The sequence below is a fragment of the Achroia grisella genome, unplaced genomic scaffold (genome assembly GCF_030625045.1).
Source record: "Achroia grisella isolate CSIRO2021 unplaced genomic scaffold, CSIRO_AGI_Agris_v1 utg241, whole genome shotgun sequence".
NCBI classification, from domain to species: domain Eukaryota; kingdom Metazoa; phylum Arthropoda; class Insecta; order Lepidoptera; family Pyralidae; genus Achroia; species Achroia grisella.
In genome coordinates, this window is record NW_026712734.1 from 2,082,783 (window position 1) to 2,097,762 (window position 14,980).

General features: G+C 32.7%; 2 protein-coding genes and 1 non-coding gene across 4 annotated transcripts in view; 1 reads left to right on the top strand and 2 right to left on the bottom strand.

Moving 5' to 3' along the window:
• LOC131842474 (G protein-activated inward rectifier potassium channel 3-like) overlaps nucleotides 1-3,759 on the bottom strand; it is a 42,819-nt gene extending 39,060 nt beyond the window's left edge. For both annotated transcript variants that reach the window (XM_059190999.1, XM_059190998.1), the window contains exon 1: nucleotides 3,379-3,759. The gene's annotated coding sequence lies outside the window, so the exon portion shown is untranslated. The remainder of the gene's footprint in view (nucleotides 1-3,378) is intronic.
• Nucleotides 3,760-7,648: 3,889 nt separating this feature from the next.
• Nucleotides 7,649-7,720, bottom strand: Trnae-uuc (transfer RNA glutamic acid (anticodon UUC)). The gene has a single exon. It is a non-coding gene; the product is annotated as a tRNA-Glu (tRNA).
• A 4,568-nt stretch (nucleotides 7,721-12,288) lies between these two features.
• Nucleotides 12,289-14,353, top strand: LOC131842466 (protein yellow-like). Its single transcript, XM_059190990.1, has one exon. The coding sequence runs from the start codon at nucleotides 12,356-12,358 to the stop codon at nucleotides 13,700-13,702; it is 1,347 nt and encodes a 448-aa protein (XP_059046973.1). The 5' UTR covers nucleotides 12,289-12,355; the 3' UTR covers nucleotides 13,703-14,353.
• Nucleotides 14,354-14,980: the final 627 nt, after the last annotated feature.

Below are 14,980 nucleotides of genomic sequence, written 5' to 3' on the forward strand. Positions count from 1 at the left end.
CCGTCTAAAATAAAATAATTAAGAATAGAAAACTTTATTTTATACAAGTCAAATTCAAATTAAGAAACTTGTTCCAGGACACGCAAATTGACATTTTAAATAATACTGTTGAATAAAGCAGAGGCGCAGGAAAAACAACAAATAAGTATGTGACAGATTTAGAAGAAATACAATTTTAACAAGTACAATATATGTATAAAATGCAATTAGTTATTAGCAGTGTAATTAGGTATACACAAAAAACATGTTTCACGAAACCAAAATAGTTCAGTACTCAGTGCGACATTTTAAACTAGTGTCATGCATCTAATTTCATCGTGTAACAGTGCCGTGAAACTAATCACACAAAACTTGAATGCGGCGCCAATAATAAACTGAATAGTATATCATTTAGAATTACTGTAATGAAATAACTTTAGAAAATTTGTTTGCGGAATGCATTAAAATTAGTAACGTAATGTCACTTCTGTTTTATGTTTCTATATTTGGAAACCCTGTGGTGGGTTGATAACTACCGACAATTTTATATGAGGCTAGAAGATAAAACCGTTAATGACGTAGCGCCCGTAGACGGTTAAGTTAGCGACCTCTATCGTAATGAAGTATCGATGACTCACTTTTGGCTTTACATATTATTCTTAATATATTAAGATAAAAAACCTGCTTTGTAGGTGTATTTTTTGTTACCGAAACTTCTAAGAACAGCGAACATCCATTCGCTGATCTGAGAAGGTGGCCAGTAGATACCGATATTACCGCAGTATAAAATTAACTATGACTCATGTATATCTTAATGATAATTCTTTACTTTGCAACCGAATTCATAAGAAAGGACTGCATTTTTGCTATGTATGTATTTATATTACACAATATTTCTTCATTAATTATCTATTGATTTTATTAAATATTTCTGCTTCTGTTAGGTTTTTAATGGAATTAAGTCGTTCATTTATTCCATGGCCAAATTAATAAATTTTAATTAATAGATAAAAACAATAATTTTGATAAATACGCAAATGAACGTGATGACCACCCACCTTCCTCTGATTAGAGTGATAACATAACTTTATTGGACATTGCATAGCAATATGTATGTGTTATTGACTGATTTTTTTTACATATTATTACCCCCAATCACTCGCACGTTATTCAGTAGGCAGCCTGAGATTTTCAAACATAAATTAAATATCAATTACTTTTATGTTTCGTTTTCTATTTACATATACATGAACGAATGTACTATTATAATGTTTTGCTCATAATACCACTCATGCGTTATCATTCCATGATGTCATGCATCTTATCCTGTAATTTCACTGTCTTATTTTACCCTTCAACAGAAACACAGCTTCCAAATAATCGTCTTGGGTGCCGAAATAGACTGAGGAGGACTGACCCACGTCGAAATAAGTATTTTCACAGTCTTCCTCGTAGAAGTACTCATATCAACCATGTGTTTAATATTGTAGTTTCAGTACATGGTGTAGTCACAGGGTGGTGTGACTACATCATGTACTGTACATACGGGGCATAAATACGTATTTTTGATCGCTGGATTAATCTAAATTAAATTAAAATTTAAAAATGTATCCGCATAACGAGTCATTGTTAACAGAAAATACCAATCGTAACTACTCAGAGGAAATAGAAAAACTGATAAAAAATAAATTGGTATCAACACTACTCAAACGGGAAACCGACCGCGACTAATGTACTTATGAATTGCGTATACCTACTACCATAGTCATACCCGCCTACTTACTACATTGTACTGTTCTTCTACGAACACTTGTAAAAGGCGATGAAAGAAAAATATTACACGGGTAGTTTATTTATTTGAAGCTGATGGCGTTCTTGAGAAATGGCCAAAAATGTTTCTTCGACTACACCTATAAGTAATTACATAGAAAACGAATTAATTTTGAAAATGTTTTATCATATGTAATAGTTTAGTAGATACAATTACAACTGTTTCGATAATTTATTTATTTCCAGAATGAAAAGGATTAGGTTAGATTAGTGCGCAATAAGAACTTGCTAATTAGTAGTATTAGTAAAATCAAAATTGCTTTGGAGCAGTAATTAAAATTGAAAGTAATTAAAAACAGATGCCGAGTTCATACATATTACGAATAAGAGTCTAAAAAGACATACTTAATACATTTATGTATCCTAAAACGTGTTATTGTCTGGTAATATGTATTTTAATTACTAAAGGATTTTAATTATACTTTATTTATTATATACCTTACTTTCTGTCTACTGAGAACAATATCCTCAATATCAAGAATAAAAATCGTTGAATATTATTACAGAATTTAAATTTGAGTTTTAAGACGCAAACTTTGCACTTGACATAAAGTCACTACATGCGTTGCAATAGATATATGAATGCAACTATTGTGATTTAGTGGAACGGATCTAATTAAATCCAATAGTAACTTTATAATTTAGTTTAGTGAAAAGGGTTCTCTGTTTTAAGGTCTCCGTAAACGAGGAAGAGTCTTCGGGGTACTTTATTCACACACAATATGCGATAAATAAAATTGCGTGTTCAATTAATCCTACCCGTTCAGATGTTCAAAAAAAGAATTTTCTCCCGCAGACAAATGCGTATAACGTCTCTTGTCTCTGGAGGTCATGACAAGAGCAACATTAATTTTATACAGATATTATAATAATTTTAACTTGGGTCCATACTAAATAGAAAATGCCATTAGGATTAATATATAGCAGGTATTTTTAACCCAACAAGTTTTAGGTCTGAATTCCTGTGTCATGTACACCGGGTCGTTTACAGTTGCAAAAAATTCAATGGATTTAAGAAACTTTAGTAATACTATAGTAGTAAATTTAAACATTGAATAATTATATACAAGCAAATTACATTATGAATAATATACAACTAATTATTGTCACATTTACTTAATAACAACCCAGGAGTGATCGACATATTGCTAATGTATTATTAAAAACGGTGCGAAAACGGCAATAAAATAAAAATACCTAGAATACCTAGTACAATTCAAAAATCAAAAAGTCATCCAATTTTCTGATCGAATTATTCAATGCCTGTACAGTAGTAAATATCATTTAATCGAGTTTTCATCACAGTTGCACGCAAGACAACTGTTATTTAGTAACAAGAATACTAATTTTAAATGTGATGGATTATACTTTTTATTCTAAAATCAATGTGCCTAATATTTTCACGTCTCACATGTACATAGATACATAACCTAACCCGATTTTTCTAAACAACCCAATCTATTGAAGCAGACGGTACTGCGATAATGTAGGTTACGTTAAGTATTATCTATACTGGCAGATAACCTAAAACTCATTTAGATAATGTCAAAAATGCAAACATAAACTCACCTTCATATATGGACCTATCATAAAGAATATTTATTTAAATGTTTCGCGAAATACAATTTCACGAAACGTAATAATAATAAAAAGTAAGTCAAGTCACACACTGGTTAAAATGTCACAGCAACGTATCACAGAAATATTATTTACGAAAACGGCACTTTATGCAGTCCTCAATTTTATTAACACGATTTCACAGTTTCGCGCATTATCCAGAATTTTTTTTAAATATAACGCTATTTGTGGTAAATTTATTTCTTTTTAGGCATTATATAATTTTGAACAATAACAAAAGTTGTAATAGAAATTTGATTAATAGAACACGTTTTAAATTCGCGGCGGGAAATATGTGGGCTGCGCGCGGCGCGAATGCCGTTCGTATGTTGTCCGAACAGTGACTGCCAGTGACTGGCTGAATGATGTTAAATCCTACAATGTATATTCGCAGCCGTTAAAAAATAAATACGGCGAGGTGTGATGATGGAAGGCTCGTGGAACGTTTCATTGGAACTGTTATCTAACGCGTATCCAATAGGTATGGCGGTAACTAAATTAAAATACGTCATCACATAATAAAAAAAAATAGGAAACGTGAAAAGAATTCACGATATTTAATATTTTATATCGTTTAAGAAATTGTCCCAGATGTCCATTTAGGCAATTATTGCTCGAGGAAATCAAAGTCCAATATTAGTGACATATCATCGACTTGACGAAAACCCTGCTGGAATGCGGTTTGAAACACTTTCTTATGTTTAATTAAAATAAAGTAGGTACTGCCATGAATATCTACGTAACAATGTCGCGATATAAGAAATCACACCTACATCTTCATGATGTTAAGTTAGGCGTACTTAAATAATTTCGAACTTTCTTTCATGCAGTTATTGCAACATGTTAACAAATGTTTCTTCGTAAATACTGTACTGAGGGAAAGTCGACTTGCACATTATTATATTTCCATTAATATAATGGCCGTTCCAAATTCTTTCAAACACATGAATTCAATATAGGTTGAAGCAATATTGCTACAATATGACAGGTGGTGCATTGACAATATGTATTCTAAATTATTTTATTATTTTTATTTGTGACAGCCTTGGTGGTCTAGCGGTTTAACACACCGTCATAGTTCCGATGGTCGCGGGTCCGATTCCTCGCACGGCATACATATGTACCTAACATATGTATTCATGAGTATGATTGTTTAGGTCCGTCTGTGTGTTTTCTATGTATGTATTTACGAAAAATATCTATATATATATATATATATATATATATGTATTTTTATGAGTTATCTATTGTACCCATAACACACCTACTACCACAGTTAAGAGTATAAATAACTGCCTATCTTTGGACTTAAATGAATTGAACTACCAATAACTACATAATACACAAAGTCACTTGTGTATTATGTTGGTATTGGTGCTATTTCCCTAAAAGATTACCTAAATAAACAAAGCCTGTATACGTTTCAATACAATTTAGTACACAGATGGAACACATCCTAGAATAACACTCAGAATACTTTGCATCCAATTGACATGAATAAAGCCGTGGGTTGTAATGTGTTTTCATTATACAAATGTTTCCTTTATTTAAACTTTCCCCAAATGGAACAATAGATATCAATAAAAATGCTACTATTATATATGTTTCTAACTCATAGGGATCTCTAACTAAACTAGTAATTACGATTAATATATTAATCAGGGAAGCAAAAGGTTCTCTTTAAACATTTGCAACTTGAGTATGGAAAATCCTTTTACCTATTATCCTTATCAATATCATACTATTGACATTACGATATTTCGTTTTAAAGACATATTATCATAAGTTATTTTTTCAAGTCAGTGCAACTTAAAGGGCGTAAACTACTATTACACTTAATAATAAATATTACAAGAAGATATGTTAATCTTCAATGTTAGGGAAATGAAATTCTATGCTATTACAGGATAATTTAATTTAGAATCGTGAAAAGCTGTAACATTTGTGCTTCAGTGAGTTATGTCTTTGAGTATTAGTTGTGTACATTTTAAGTAATGACTTCATTATAAAATTCATGTAATATCTTAGGTTAGGTACTTTAAGTTAATGACTCTACCATTGTAATACTTACCTAAATGTAAATAAATAAATAAAAGATGACTCATATGGAAAATACCTACTAACATTGAGAGAAACGACGGTAGTACCTAATGTAGATAATGAGTAACTGTATAGTATAATATGACTCACAAGAACAAAAAATAAGAGTAAATCTTTGTGGTAGAGTTTTACGAGACTCATCTATTATGCTTAGACCACACGCAGTTCGTTTTGATTGATAGTAGCTATTTTTTGGATTTATGATTAGTTAGAATAACAAACACCTGCTAGCTTCCATCAAGAAAATAATAAGTATCATCCTGAACATCAGCTTAGATGTCATGGGACGCTAGAGTATCTCTAACAGGTAGCCATTCCTGAAAATTATGGAGTCATGCCTCTTTACCCCGACCTATAATTTCTCTGTCACACGTTCTGCCCTTTCAAATTTAAACACAATTTTCGAAGTAAGCCTGGTCGCAGATAACTTTGTAAAGAGCTTTAGTAGCCAGTGATATAGGTAGGTATAAAGAAAAATCTTCTGTGATTTCTGCTTAAAACGTATATTGCCACTAATCTACCTAAAATATATAAACTATTGGAAGTAACTGTTTTTATTTATATATGCAGTAATATGTGCATTTGAAAAAGATAAAATGAAATATTTTCGTGGAACATATACATACTGCTTATCCACTTTTATTTATTTTGATGTATGTATATAAAATAAGAATGTTAAATTAATATAAAATTAAAGAAAATATCTTTAATTTATGAATTAAATGTCCAATAGCAGTTATAAAATATCCTGCTTTAATATGGTTTTCATAAGTATATAAAGGATTTCAGTATGTGGACATACTTTGTGTTGTCTTTTCTAATTTGTATTCGATAAATCTGTACTGTCATCACATAGTAACGCTTCATAATTTACATTCCCTGTTGAAAAGCTACATCTATTTTTGTTCGACCATAGTAAACGTATAGCATTGTAATAACAAAGAGCCCACAACGTAAATATTATGACTGGAAAACACAACGTATTGCAGGCATTAACACGAGTTCAGAGCGATGTTTGTTACAATAGTAAAGTTTGTTTCATTCTTCCAGCAATGCTTTGTATAGTCACGTTTTCGTTTGGACTTGAACGTCACTATCAAAGTTGCACGTGGCCATTTGGCTTTGGCATTCGTCAGGGTTGGAAACGATTAAATGTAATATACATTCATAACAATATGTATGATATAGCGCATTACAATGAATATATTGATGAAATTAATAAAATAAATCCGATAAGCTTAAGTTTTTAAAGTAACTCTTTATGATTCTACATCAGTAATACACTGCTGACTGTTCCCCAGAGAAAGTCATGAAATATATTTATAATATCTTCACCCATTTAACTAAAGGTCGTTCCATTACACACGAGAACCACCTTATAGTCGTATTTTTAATGCAAAATACTTTATTACAAATAAGGTATTTTACCATAGGACAAATATTATTTACATAATTAATCAGTGTTGTACTGGTGTTAAATATTTGCAAATATTTTATTAACATGAGGAAAGACTTGTTTGGTATGCGGAAACAAATGTCATGGTCTCTTCTTTCTTGGAGACAAGCTTTGGCTTGACATGCTTGGTTGGGGATTTACAAAGCAATATGCAAATATACAATATACCCAACTATGATATGGCTCTGGATGCACGTCGAGTGGGCGGTGTTGGGGCTAAAAAAAGAATAACGTCAATTTTGATCACAATATAGAGTCGGATTGCTACTGTCAGAGCCAAGAGTCTTTATCGAAACCGACATATTATTAATTAATCGGTTGTCTGTTAAATACGATATTCATGAGGAAAGACTTGTTTGGTATGCGGAAACAAATGTCAGATTTACAAAGCAGATATGCTTATGATATGGCTGGATGCACGTCGAGTGGGCGGGGAAAAAAAGAATAACCAATTTTGATCAGAATATAGAGTCGGAATGAGGAGCCAAGAGTCATCGAAACCGACATTTATGATCCCCGGTGTCTGTACGATATTCATTGTAAAATAAAATTAAACGAATAATAAAAACCTCTCTGCCCACCGTTGAAGATGCCTGGAATGAAGATAGCATGTATGCTTTAGATATTATTATTAATAGAAAAATAAACATAAATATAAAAAATGGTTTCCCGTACCGGGAATCGAACCCGAGCCTCCTGGGTGAAAGCCAGGTATCCTAGCCACTAGACCATACGGGATGTTACTTAATTATTGAAATACTTTAATACTACTTGATAATCCTATTATAAATTAAATAATTTAGATATTAGAAAATTGTTATACATTTTTATATTGTCTAAATTATTTATTTGTTATAACTATTATACGAATATACTACATGTATTTTGATTATATAAATATTAAAAATAGAGTATACACTGTTTCCATTGCTGCCATCTGTTATATATTTGTGTATCTACTACTATATTCTACTAGTTTGTTATAGTTTCACTATTATATACTAGATGGCGCCACAACGGACTATAGGTGCAAGAAAATATAGATGGCGCTGTTCTCTCTGTATGGACGTACTCTACATAGACAATGATTAATAATAAGGAACGACAAACTATGACAAAACCAAAGTCAAATATGTCACACTATTGTTCTTTTCCTATATACTTCATCAATAATATGCACAAAAATCCATCGAGAAATATGGCATGTGTTTAAATTTCTTTAAATAAATCAGCTGACTTATTAACTTCTACGACTAATCTTTACTCGTAAATGCTAAATAGTAATGGAGTGTGTCATACACTACACTAAATTAAAAAATATATAAATAATGTTTTTGTTAATGATGATTACTATGCATTTCTATTATTTATCTGTCACGAGCGACTCTACCATGTCACTCAACTGAGTACATATTAACTTTGTGGTACTTTATAAAAGTGCCTGCAATAATAATTTGCGACAAATGCATGATCTGAGATGGTATGATAATTCTCGAATTCATTAGAGATCACATTGGCTGGAAATTGTGTTCGTACAGTTAATATCTCATACTCAAGAATTCATTGTTCTAACGCCAGACAGAATAAAACAACACATCATAAATATTGCGGCGTCACGGCATGTGCTACTACCACTGTCTTAAATAAACAGGCGTTTAGTAACATATGTCTCTCACAAGGTACCAGTTATGTAAAGGTATTATTAGCAACTGTTTATTGTAACAGAATAGATAGCGATTTTCTAAGAACTATTTGAAGATTGCAGATGCGAGTAACTATTAAATAGTCTGCACACAACTGTAAAATTATATTTTTTTAACCCGTCACAATTAAAAATTGTTAATACAAATCTTTACAGCCAGAAATATTCTACGTAAACGAATATCGCATCTTGTAATCAGTATACAATAGTCTTTATTTATGTTATATATTTTATTTTAAATATAGGGAAATAAATTTAAATAACTCGTAGAAATTATACGCAATAGGTACAAAGACATATGTCGCTAACAACTATTCTAATCTTTATATTATATAAAATGTGGTCGCTTCCAGTGTCTGTTTGCTTATCATCTTGCAGTATCTTTTAAACTACGCAACGGATTTCAATGCAGATTTTAGCAATAAATAGATGATTAAAGAGAGAGTTTAGTGTCTAATATAAGTACACCCGTGCAAAGTCGAGGCAGGTAGCTGTTATAACATGAAATAAAGTTTGTTGTGTCTATGCTATTTCCTAATTAGTTACTTCTATTATTTTTATTCCAGAACATAATAAGTACTTACCTACAGTAGAGTAGTTTATTACCGGGGAATCCCTAAACTATTCGAATTCGTACTTACTTAGCTTCGATTTACTCGTGTTGATAATATAATATAAATAACTAAAATTAGATTAGAATTAGAGATACACATGTTTCGCTTGTTCTTGCTATGCCCAGTGCTAGCAAGTGTCAGAGGCAGAGACCACAGCAAACAGTGCCGTAACAAAAGTACCATTCTAGTAATGTGTCACTCTCTCCGATCTCCGAAGAAAGATTGTCACGTATTAAAAATAAGGTTTAATAAAATAGAAATCAAATTTAACTTAGGTAAATTTCATATTTGGTTTAGTATGATGATACTGATAGATATAATCGTATAATCATTATGTCACAGTGCAAAAACAATCTTATCACTCCATGGACTACTAACATTGACCATTGCAAAGCCAAAAGTGTTCATGTGGAGTTATTCAGAAAGACTGGCGATCCAATAATGGACAGAGCATTCTCAAAGGACTAATAATAACATCCTCAGGTTATAGACGAAAGTAGCTCTTAACACTAACATGTCAACTACACAGTTAACTCGTCGTTACATTATGACGGCCAGAGTGGGTCCGCGGTTTTACTTCTGATGGTCACGGGTTCGATTCCTCGTACGGTACAAACACATATATTCATGGATATGTTTCTTTGTGTCAGTCTAAATGTCATCTATGTATATTATGTATGTATTTACAAAAATGTATATGTACGCTCTGCTTAGTTTGGGACTAGATGGCGCTATGTGAATTATCCAGGCAAACATAAAAATACTGTTTCTGACCATGATCGTTTAAATACTTCAACTAACCCAAATGCTACGATGTACGATAATTTGGTTAAGGCGTTAATTTATTAAAAAATAATAAAGAAACGAGTTTGTTTCTTCATTATGTTTAGTTACGCATTTATAATAGAGAAATTCTATTATATACACACGTATATATCTTTCAGTTTGTCTCCTTAGTTTCATTTGATAGAATTTTTTAATTTGATAGAAGTTCTTCTTCATGATCACGTATATATTATTCTATTTAATTACAATTTAGAGTGATTCATAATAACTATTATTTATTTTTGTATTCTGTTTTTAAGCCATAAACTATGCTGTTGAATAATAACGGGATCTTACAATGTTTTATCATGCTTATTGAACAAAACATTGAAGTTAGAATTTTTCGTCAACGTTAAGTGAAAATAGCGGTCACCTAAAATATAGAGTGGTTCGACATAACTATGTGAGATCCTTGCGATTGGCTGTTAGCTCTTCTTTCATAATTATTATAATAATAATAATTTATTTATTTGCTTGCTACATGGTAGTTTCGGATCTTATTAACTAATAAAAGTACATGACATGCAGCACCCTTTAGAGGTATGCAAATATTCAAATTAAATCATATTCAATTTAATATAAAATTATGTCATTTATGTATTCCAGCTAATATGATATATGATATGATATACATAGATATATGTATAACATCATATTAGCTGGAAAATGAAATTTATTTATTTATTTATTCTTTTGCACACAAAATTGTACACATACTGGACTTAATGCCTAATGGCATTGTCTACCAGGCAACCGTCGCTTTGATCAGAGGTAATAAGGCGGTGCAATTTAATAATTAATATTAAAATCTATTCAGGTACATATTACGTTTGTGTCCTAATTTATTAAACTTAGATAATAATCTACATGTTATAGCAATACAGGTGAAATTTAATATATAATAATAATGATAATCTCAGAACAATTTTAGCTAGCAAGTTAAGCTAGCTAAAGCTTGTGTTATGAGTAGGCACTAGATAACTGATACATATACATAGTTTTTTTTTTGTAAATACATACATATTATACATAGAAAACACCCATACCGATACAAACAATTATACACATGAATACAAATGTTTGCGCCGTGCGAGGAATCGTGCCCGCGACCATCGGTCGTAAAGCGGTGTGCTAGACCGCTCGACCACCATGGTCGCAAAATGGCAATGATATTCCATTAGTAACACTAAATCTAACAAAAAAATTATTCGCAAGAGTTTTGTCAGAATGTATAATATTTAATAAATAGAAACCAATGACCATGGGTGGCAAATACGAGAGCAACCCGTCCTCCACAAATAAACCCAATCAACTAAATCAAAGCAAATTATAACTCATCGATATTTGTATGCATTTAAAATGAAGTTGAATTTATGAACTGAATATGGAATATTCTCTAGAATATATTGTACGTTAATTTCAGTTTTGTTATTTTCTATGAAAGACATTTACATAAATGCAAATGAATGGTTTTAGCAGTTTTTGAAAAAGATGTGTGCCCACAATATTCATAGTGACCAGTAGTAACTGTACTGGTCATTATGAATATTGTTTATTGGACGTTTAAGTGTTTGTAACATATTATACTCTTATATTACTCTGTGAAATTGTATCCAAATAATTCATCATTTTTACGATTTACAAACAGCATCGATGTACTAAAAATTTGTATTTCTATAAAGTTAGAAAAATAGTGGAGGACAAAACTAACAAATCAATAGTTGGATTCACTATTACCGCCGTAATGAAATATTAATATGTATGTAATTTATTAAATAAATTTAAAGGTACCAGCAACAGATGTTTTAAAATGAATCTCAAATCGATTTCCTTAACAAAACCCGTTGTTACATTTGTAACTATTGTAAGTAGCTACAGATCGGCCAGACAGACCCTCCGTCTGGATAGGGGTGAGTGCTACGACCTTCGCACACCCTTTGCACAACAATTGGTTGCTATAATTTAATCTCTATAACAACCCGTCGTTTCCTCGTTAAACTAGACATAAGGGTCATGTTTGCCTACAAACAATAGAATACGGATTTTAAGAAATTTAAATATAGTATCTTAATACCGGGAACAATTGTTTATTCCGCATCTTCAGTGACGTAGTGATATGGTCACGCGCGAAGCTCCGCTCTTTGAAGCCAGTGCTATTTCGTGGCCGTACTTCGGAGTTAGTCGCATCGTTCGCGCCGTCCGCGCCACACGTTCTTCGACGCGCAGCCAACCATGATGCTGTTGGTGTTCCTTATTGCCCTCGCCGCAGCGGCCGCACAAAACGACACGCAACCAGCACGAACGCTCACAACAGCGGCAGTGCGCCGCGAACAGTTCCGAGTTATCTACGAATGGACCTACATCGATTACGAATGGGACTCTCAGGAACAACAAGAGGCCTTCCTCAATACCAGCCGATACATACCACAAAACGTTCTAATATCTGGAATAAACTTCTACGGAGAAAACCTGTTCCTGACGATGCCGAGGCTGCTGGACGGGGTACCGGCAACCCTTGCCACGATTCCGGTCAAGCAAAACAACACTGCTCCAAAACTGAAACCGTTCCCAAGTTGGAATGAAAACGTAATCGGCAACTGCAGTGCGTTGCAATTTGTGCAAAATGTTGAAATCGACCGAAACGGTATCATGTGGATTTTAGACAACGGCCGTGTAGGTACACTTACGCCGACCCCTGACTCTAAATGCCCGCCGTCAATTGTTTTAATTGATTTAAAGTCAGGAAAAAATGAAATGGAACGCATTCCTTTTCCACCGGAAATAGTGAACCCCAATACTACTTATTTAAATGATCTCGTCGTAGACAACAGGGATGGTGATTATGCTTATATTACAGACAACAGCGCAGTAGATCCAGGTATAATAGTTTTCCGTAGAAGTGACAAGAAGTCTTGGAAACTTCGCGACAGTCAGTCAATGATGTCAGTGCCTGAAGCAACATTTTTCCGCATCAATGGAACCAATGTAAATTTACCAGTGAACATCGACGGTATTGCTTTGGGCCCGCAGTTCAAAAGAAACGACGACAAGGTCGATAGGACTGTTTACTACAGCCCGCTTTCCAGTTTTAATTTATATGCAATTAATGCTTCTGTTTTACGCAATGAATCTTTGGCTCAAAATAACAAAAATGATCTTCGTCCTTATGTAGTTGACTTGGGTACAAAGGCTTCACAGACCGACGGTATGAAGATGGACTCGACAGGGGTGCTATTTTTCGGTCTAATAGGAAACTCGACTATTGCGGAATGGAATACAACCACTGATTTCCGTACAGGTCAACGAACGATTGCTCGCGATCCTACTTACATCCAGTGGATCGACCGTTTTACATTTGATAATCAAGGCAACACATACGTGGTTGTAAACAGACTGTTCAACTTTGTGAAACAACAGGTGTCACTGAAGGAAGTTAATTATAGAATCCTGAAGAGTTTTACGGGATCGAAGAGTTACGTATTCGGTAACGATCTAACATCGATACAATACAGCGCGGCGATGATGCCCACAGTGGGTGCATCGCTGCTTATGGTCGCAGTCAGCTTCCTGCTTGCCTAGTCCACGCCGAGGTTCTCGGTCTCGGTCCAATCGTGACCCTGACCCTGAAATCCACTGTTCATTATGCGACACTCGGACTGACTTTAATTATAGTAATGCGTAACATAACCAAATATTAAGTTACCTTGACCTCGAGGTCCTTCCAGTGATAATGCCTCTTAACATAGAATTTATATTTTCTATATAGCATAGTATTATAGTGTTGTGACCTTTGAGCAATTGTTTATAGATAAAGATGGGTAAGGAGTAGGTGTTCATTGCAGCGATGCGAAAGTTCGAGGACGGGTTACCAAATGCTGCGCCTCGCTCAACAATAAACATTCCAGCATAGCATGTAGGTGCATCATCGCACAATATTTATTTAAATCTTGTCCATATCATTCTTACTATAACGAAATTAATGTAAACAGAAAGAATTATAAACATTGTAAATGTTAGGCTCTCGGATTAGAGAAGTAATTCAGTTGAGACTAGGTAATTAGTTGTAATATGTAATAAAAATACTTAATTACGTGGGTTTTAGATTGTAACGTACGTTTAACTTAAATTGTATAATAAGTAGGTATACAATAATGTAACTAAACTGTACGAAAGATATTGATATGTGATCGTGACTGAGTTTGAAATATAAATAAATGTGTTTAAAAATTTTTCGTGGTAGTCTAATTATTTGTACCTCGCTAATAAAATCCTCATGACTTGTATAAATCTTAGCATACAGACAATTATATTACACAATAAAGAGAACTCAAAATATTATAGTGTTGTACAAAATCTTCAATACAAATGTTATAGGTATGGTAAGTACCATATAATTTTCCTTTTTTTATATGAAATACACTTGGATTTACTATATAACAGAAACTCGAATATAGGAAAATGTAGGTACGTCTATAAAGTTCTATTTTCGACCGATATGTGTTTCTAAATACAATAGACTCATTAGTCTATTAGAGTCATTACTCTAGCTAATAATTTTAATAACTCTATAACAATTCACAAAGTAGATTATAGTTTGGTTTATAGTTTCACTAACTAGTTTATAAATATTAAAAATTAAAATATGTATTAGCAACCTATATTGAATTATGTGGTTTGGTATTTCTTTAATGTCATACAAAGTTTTGTGGACAATTTCTTCTTATGATGTTGCAATACAAAGTACATACACTCCTAAATTTTCACCGTTCAACCAATAAACCCCTATTTTAGCGATATTAATGTATTTGACAACACAATATTCGCCGGGTAGGCTATATATACTATTATATAGTATAC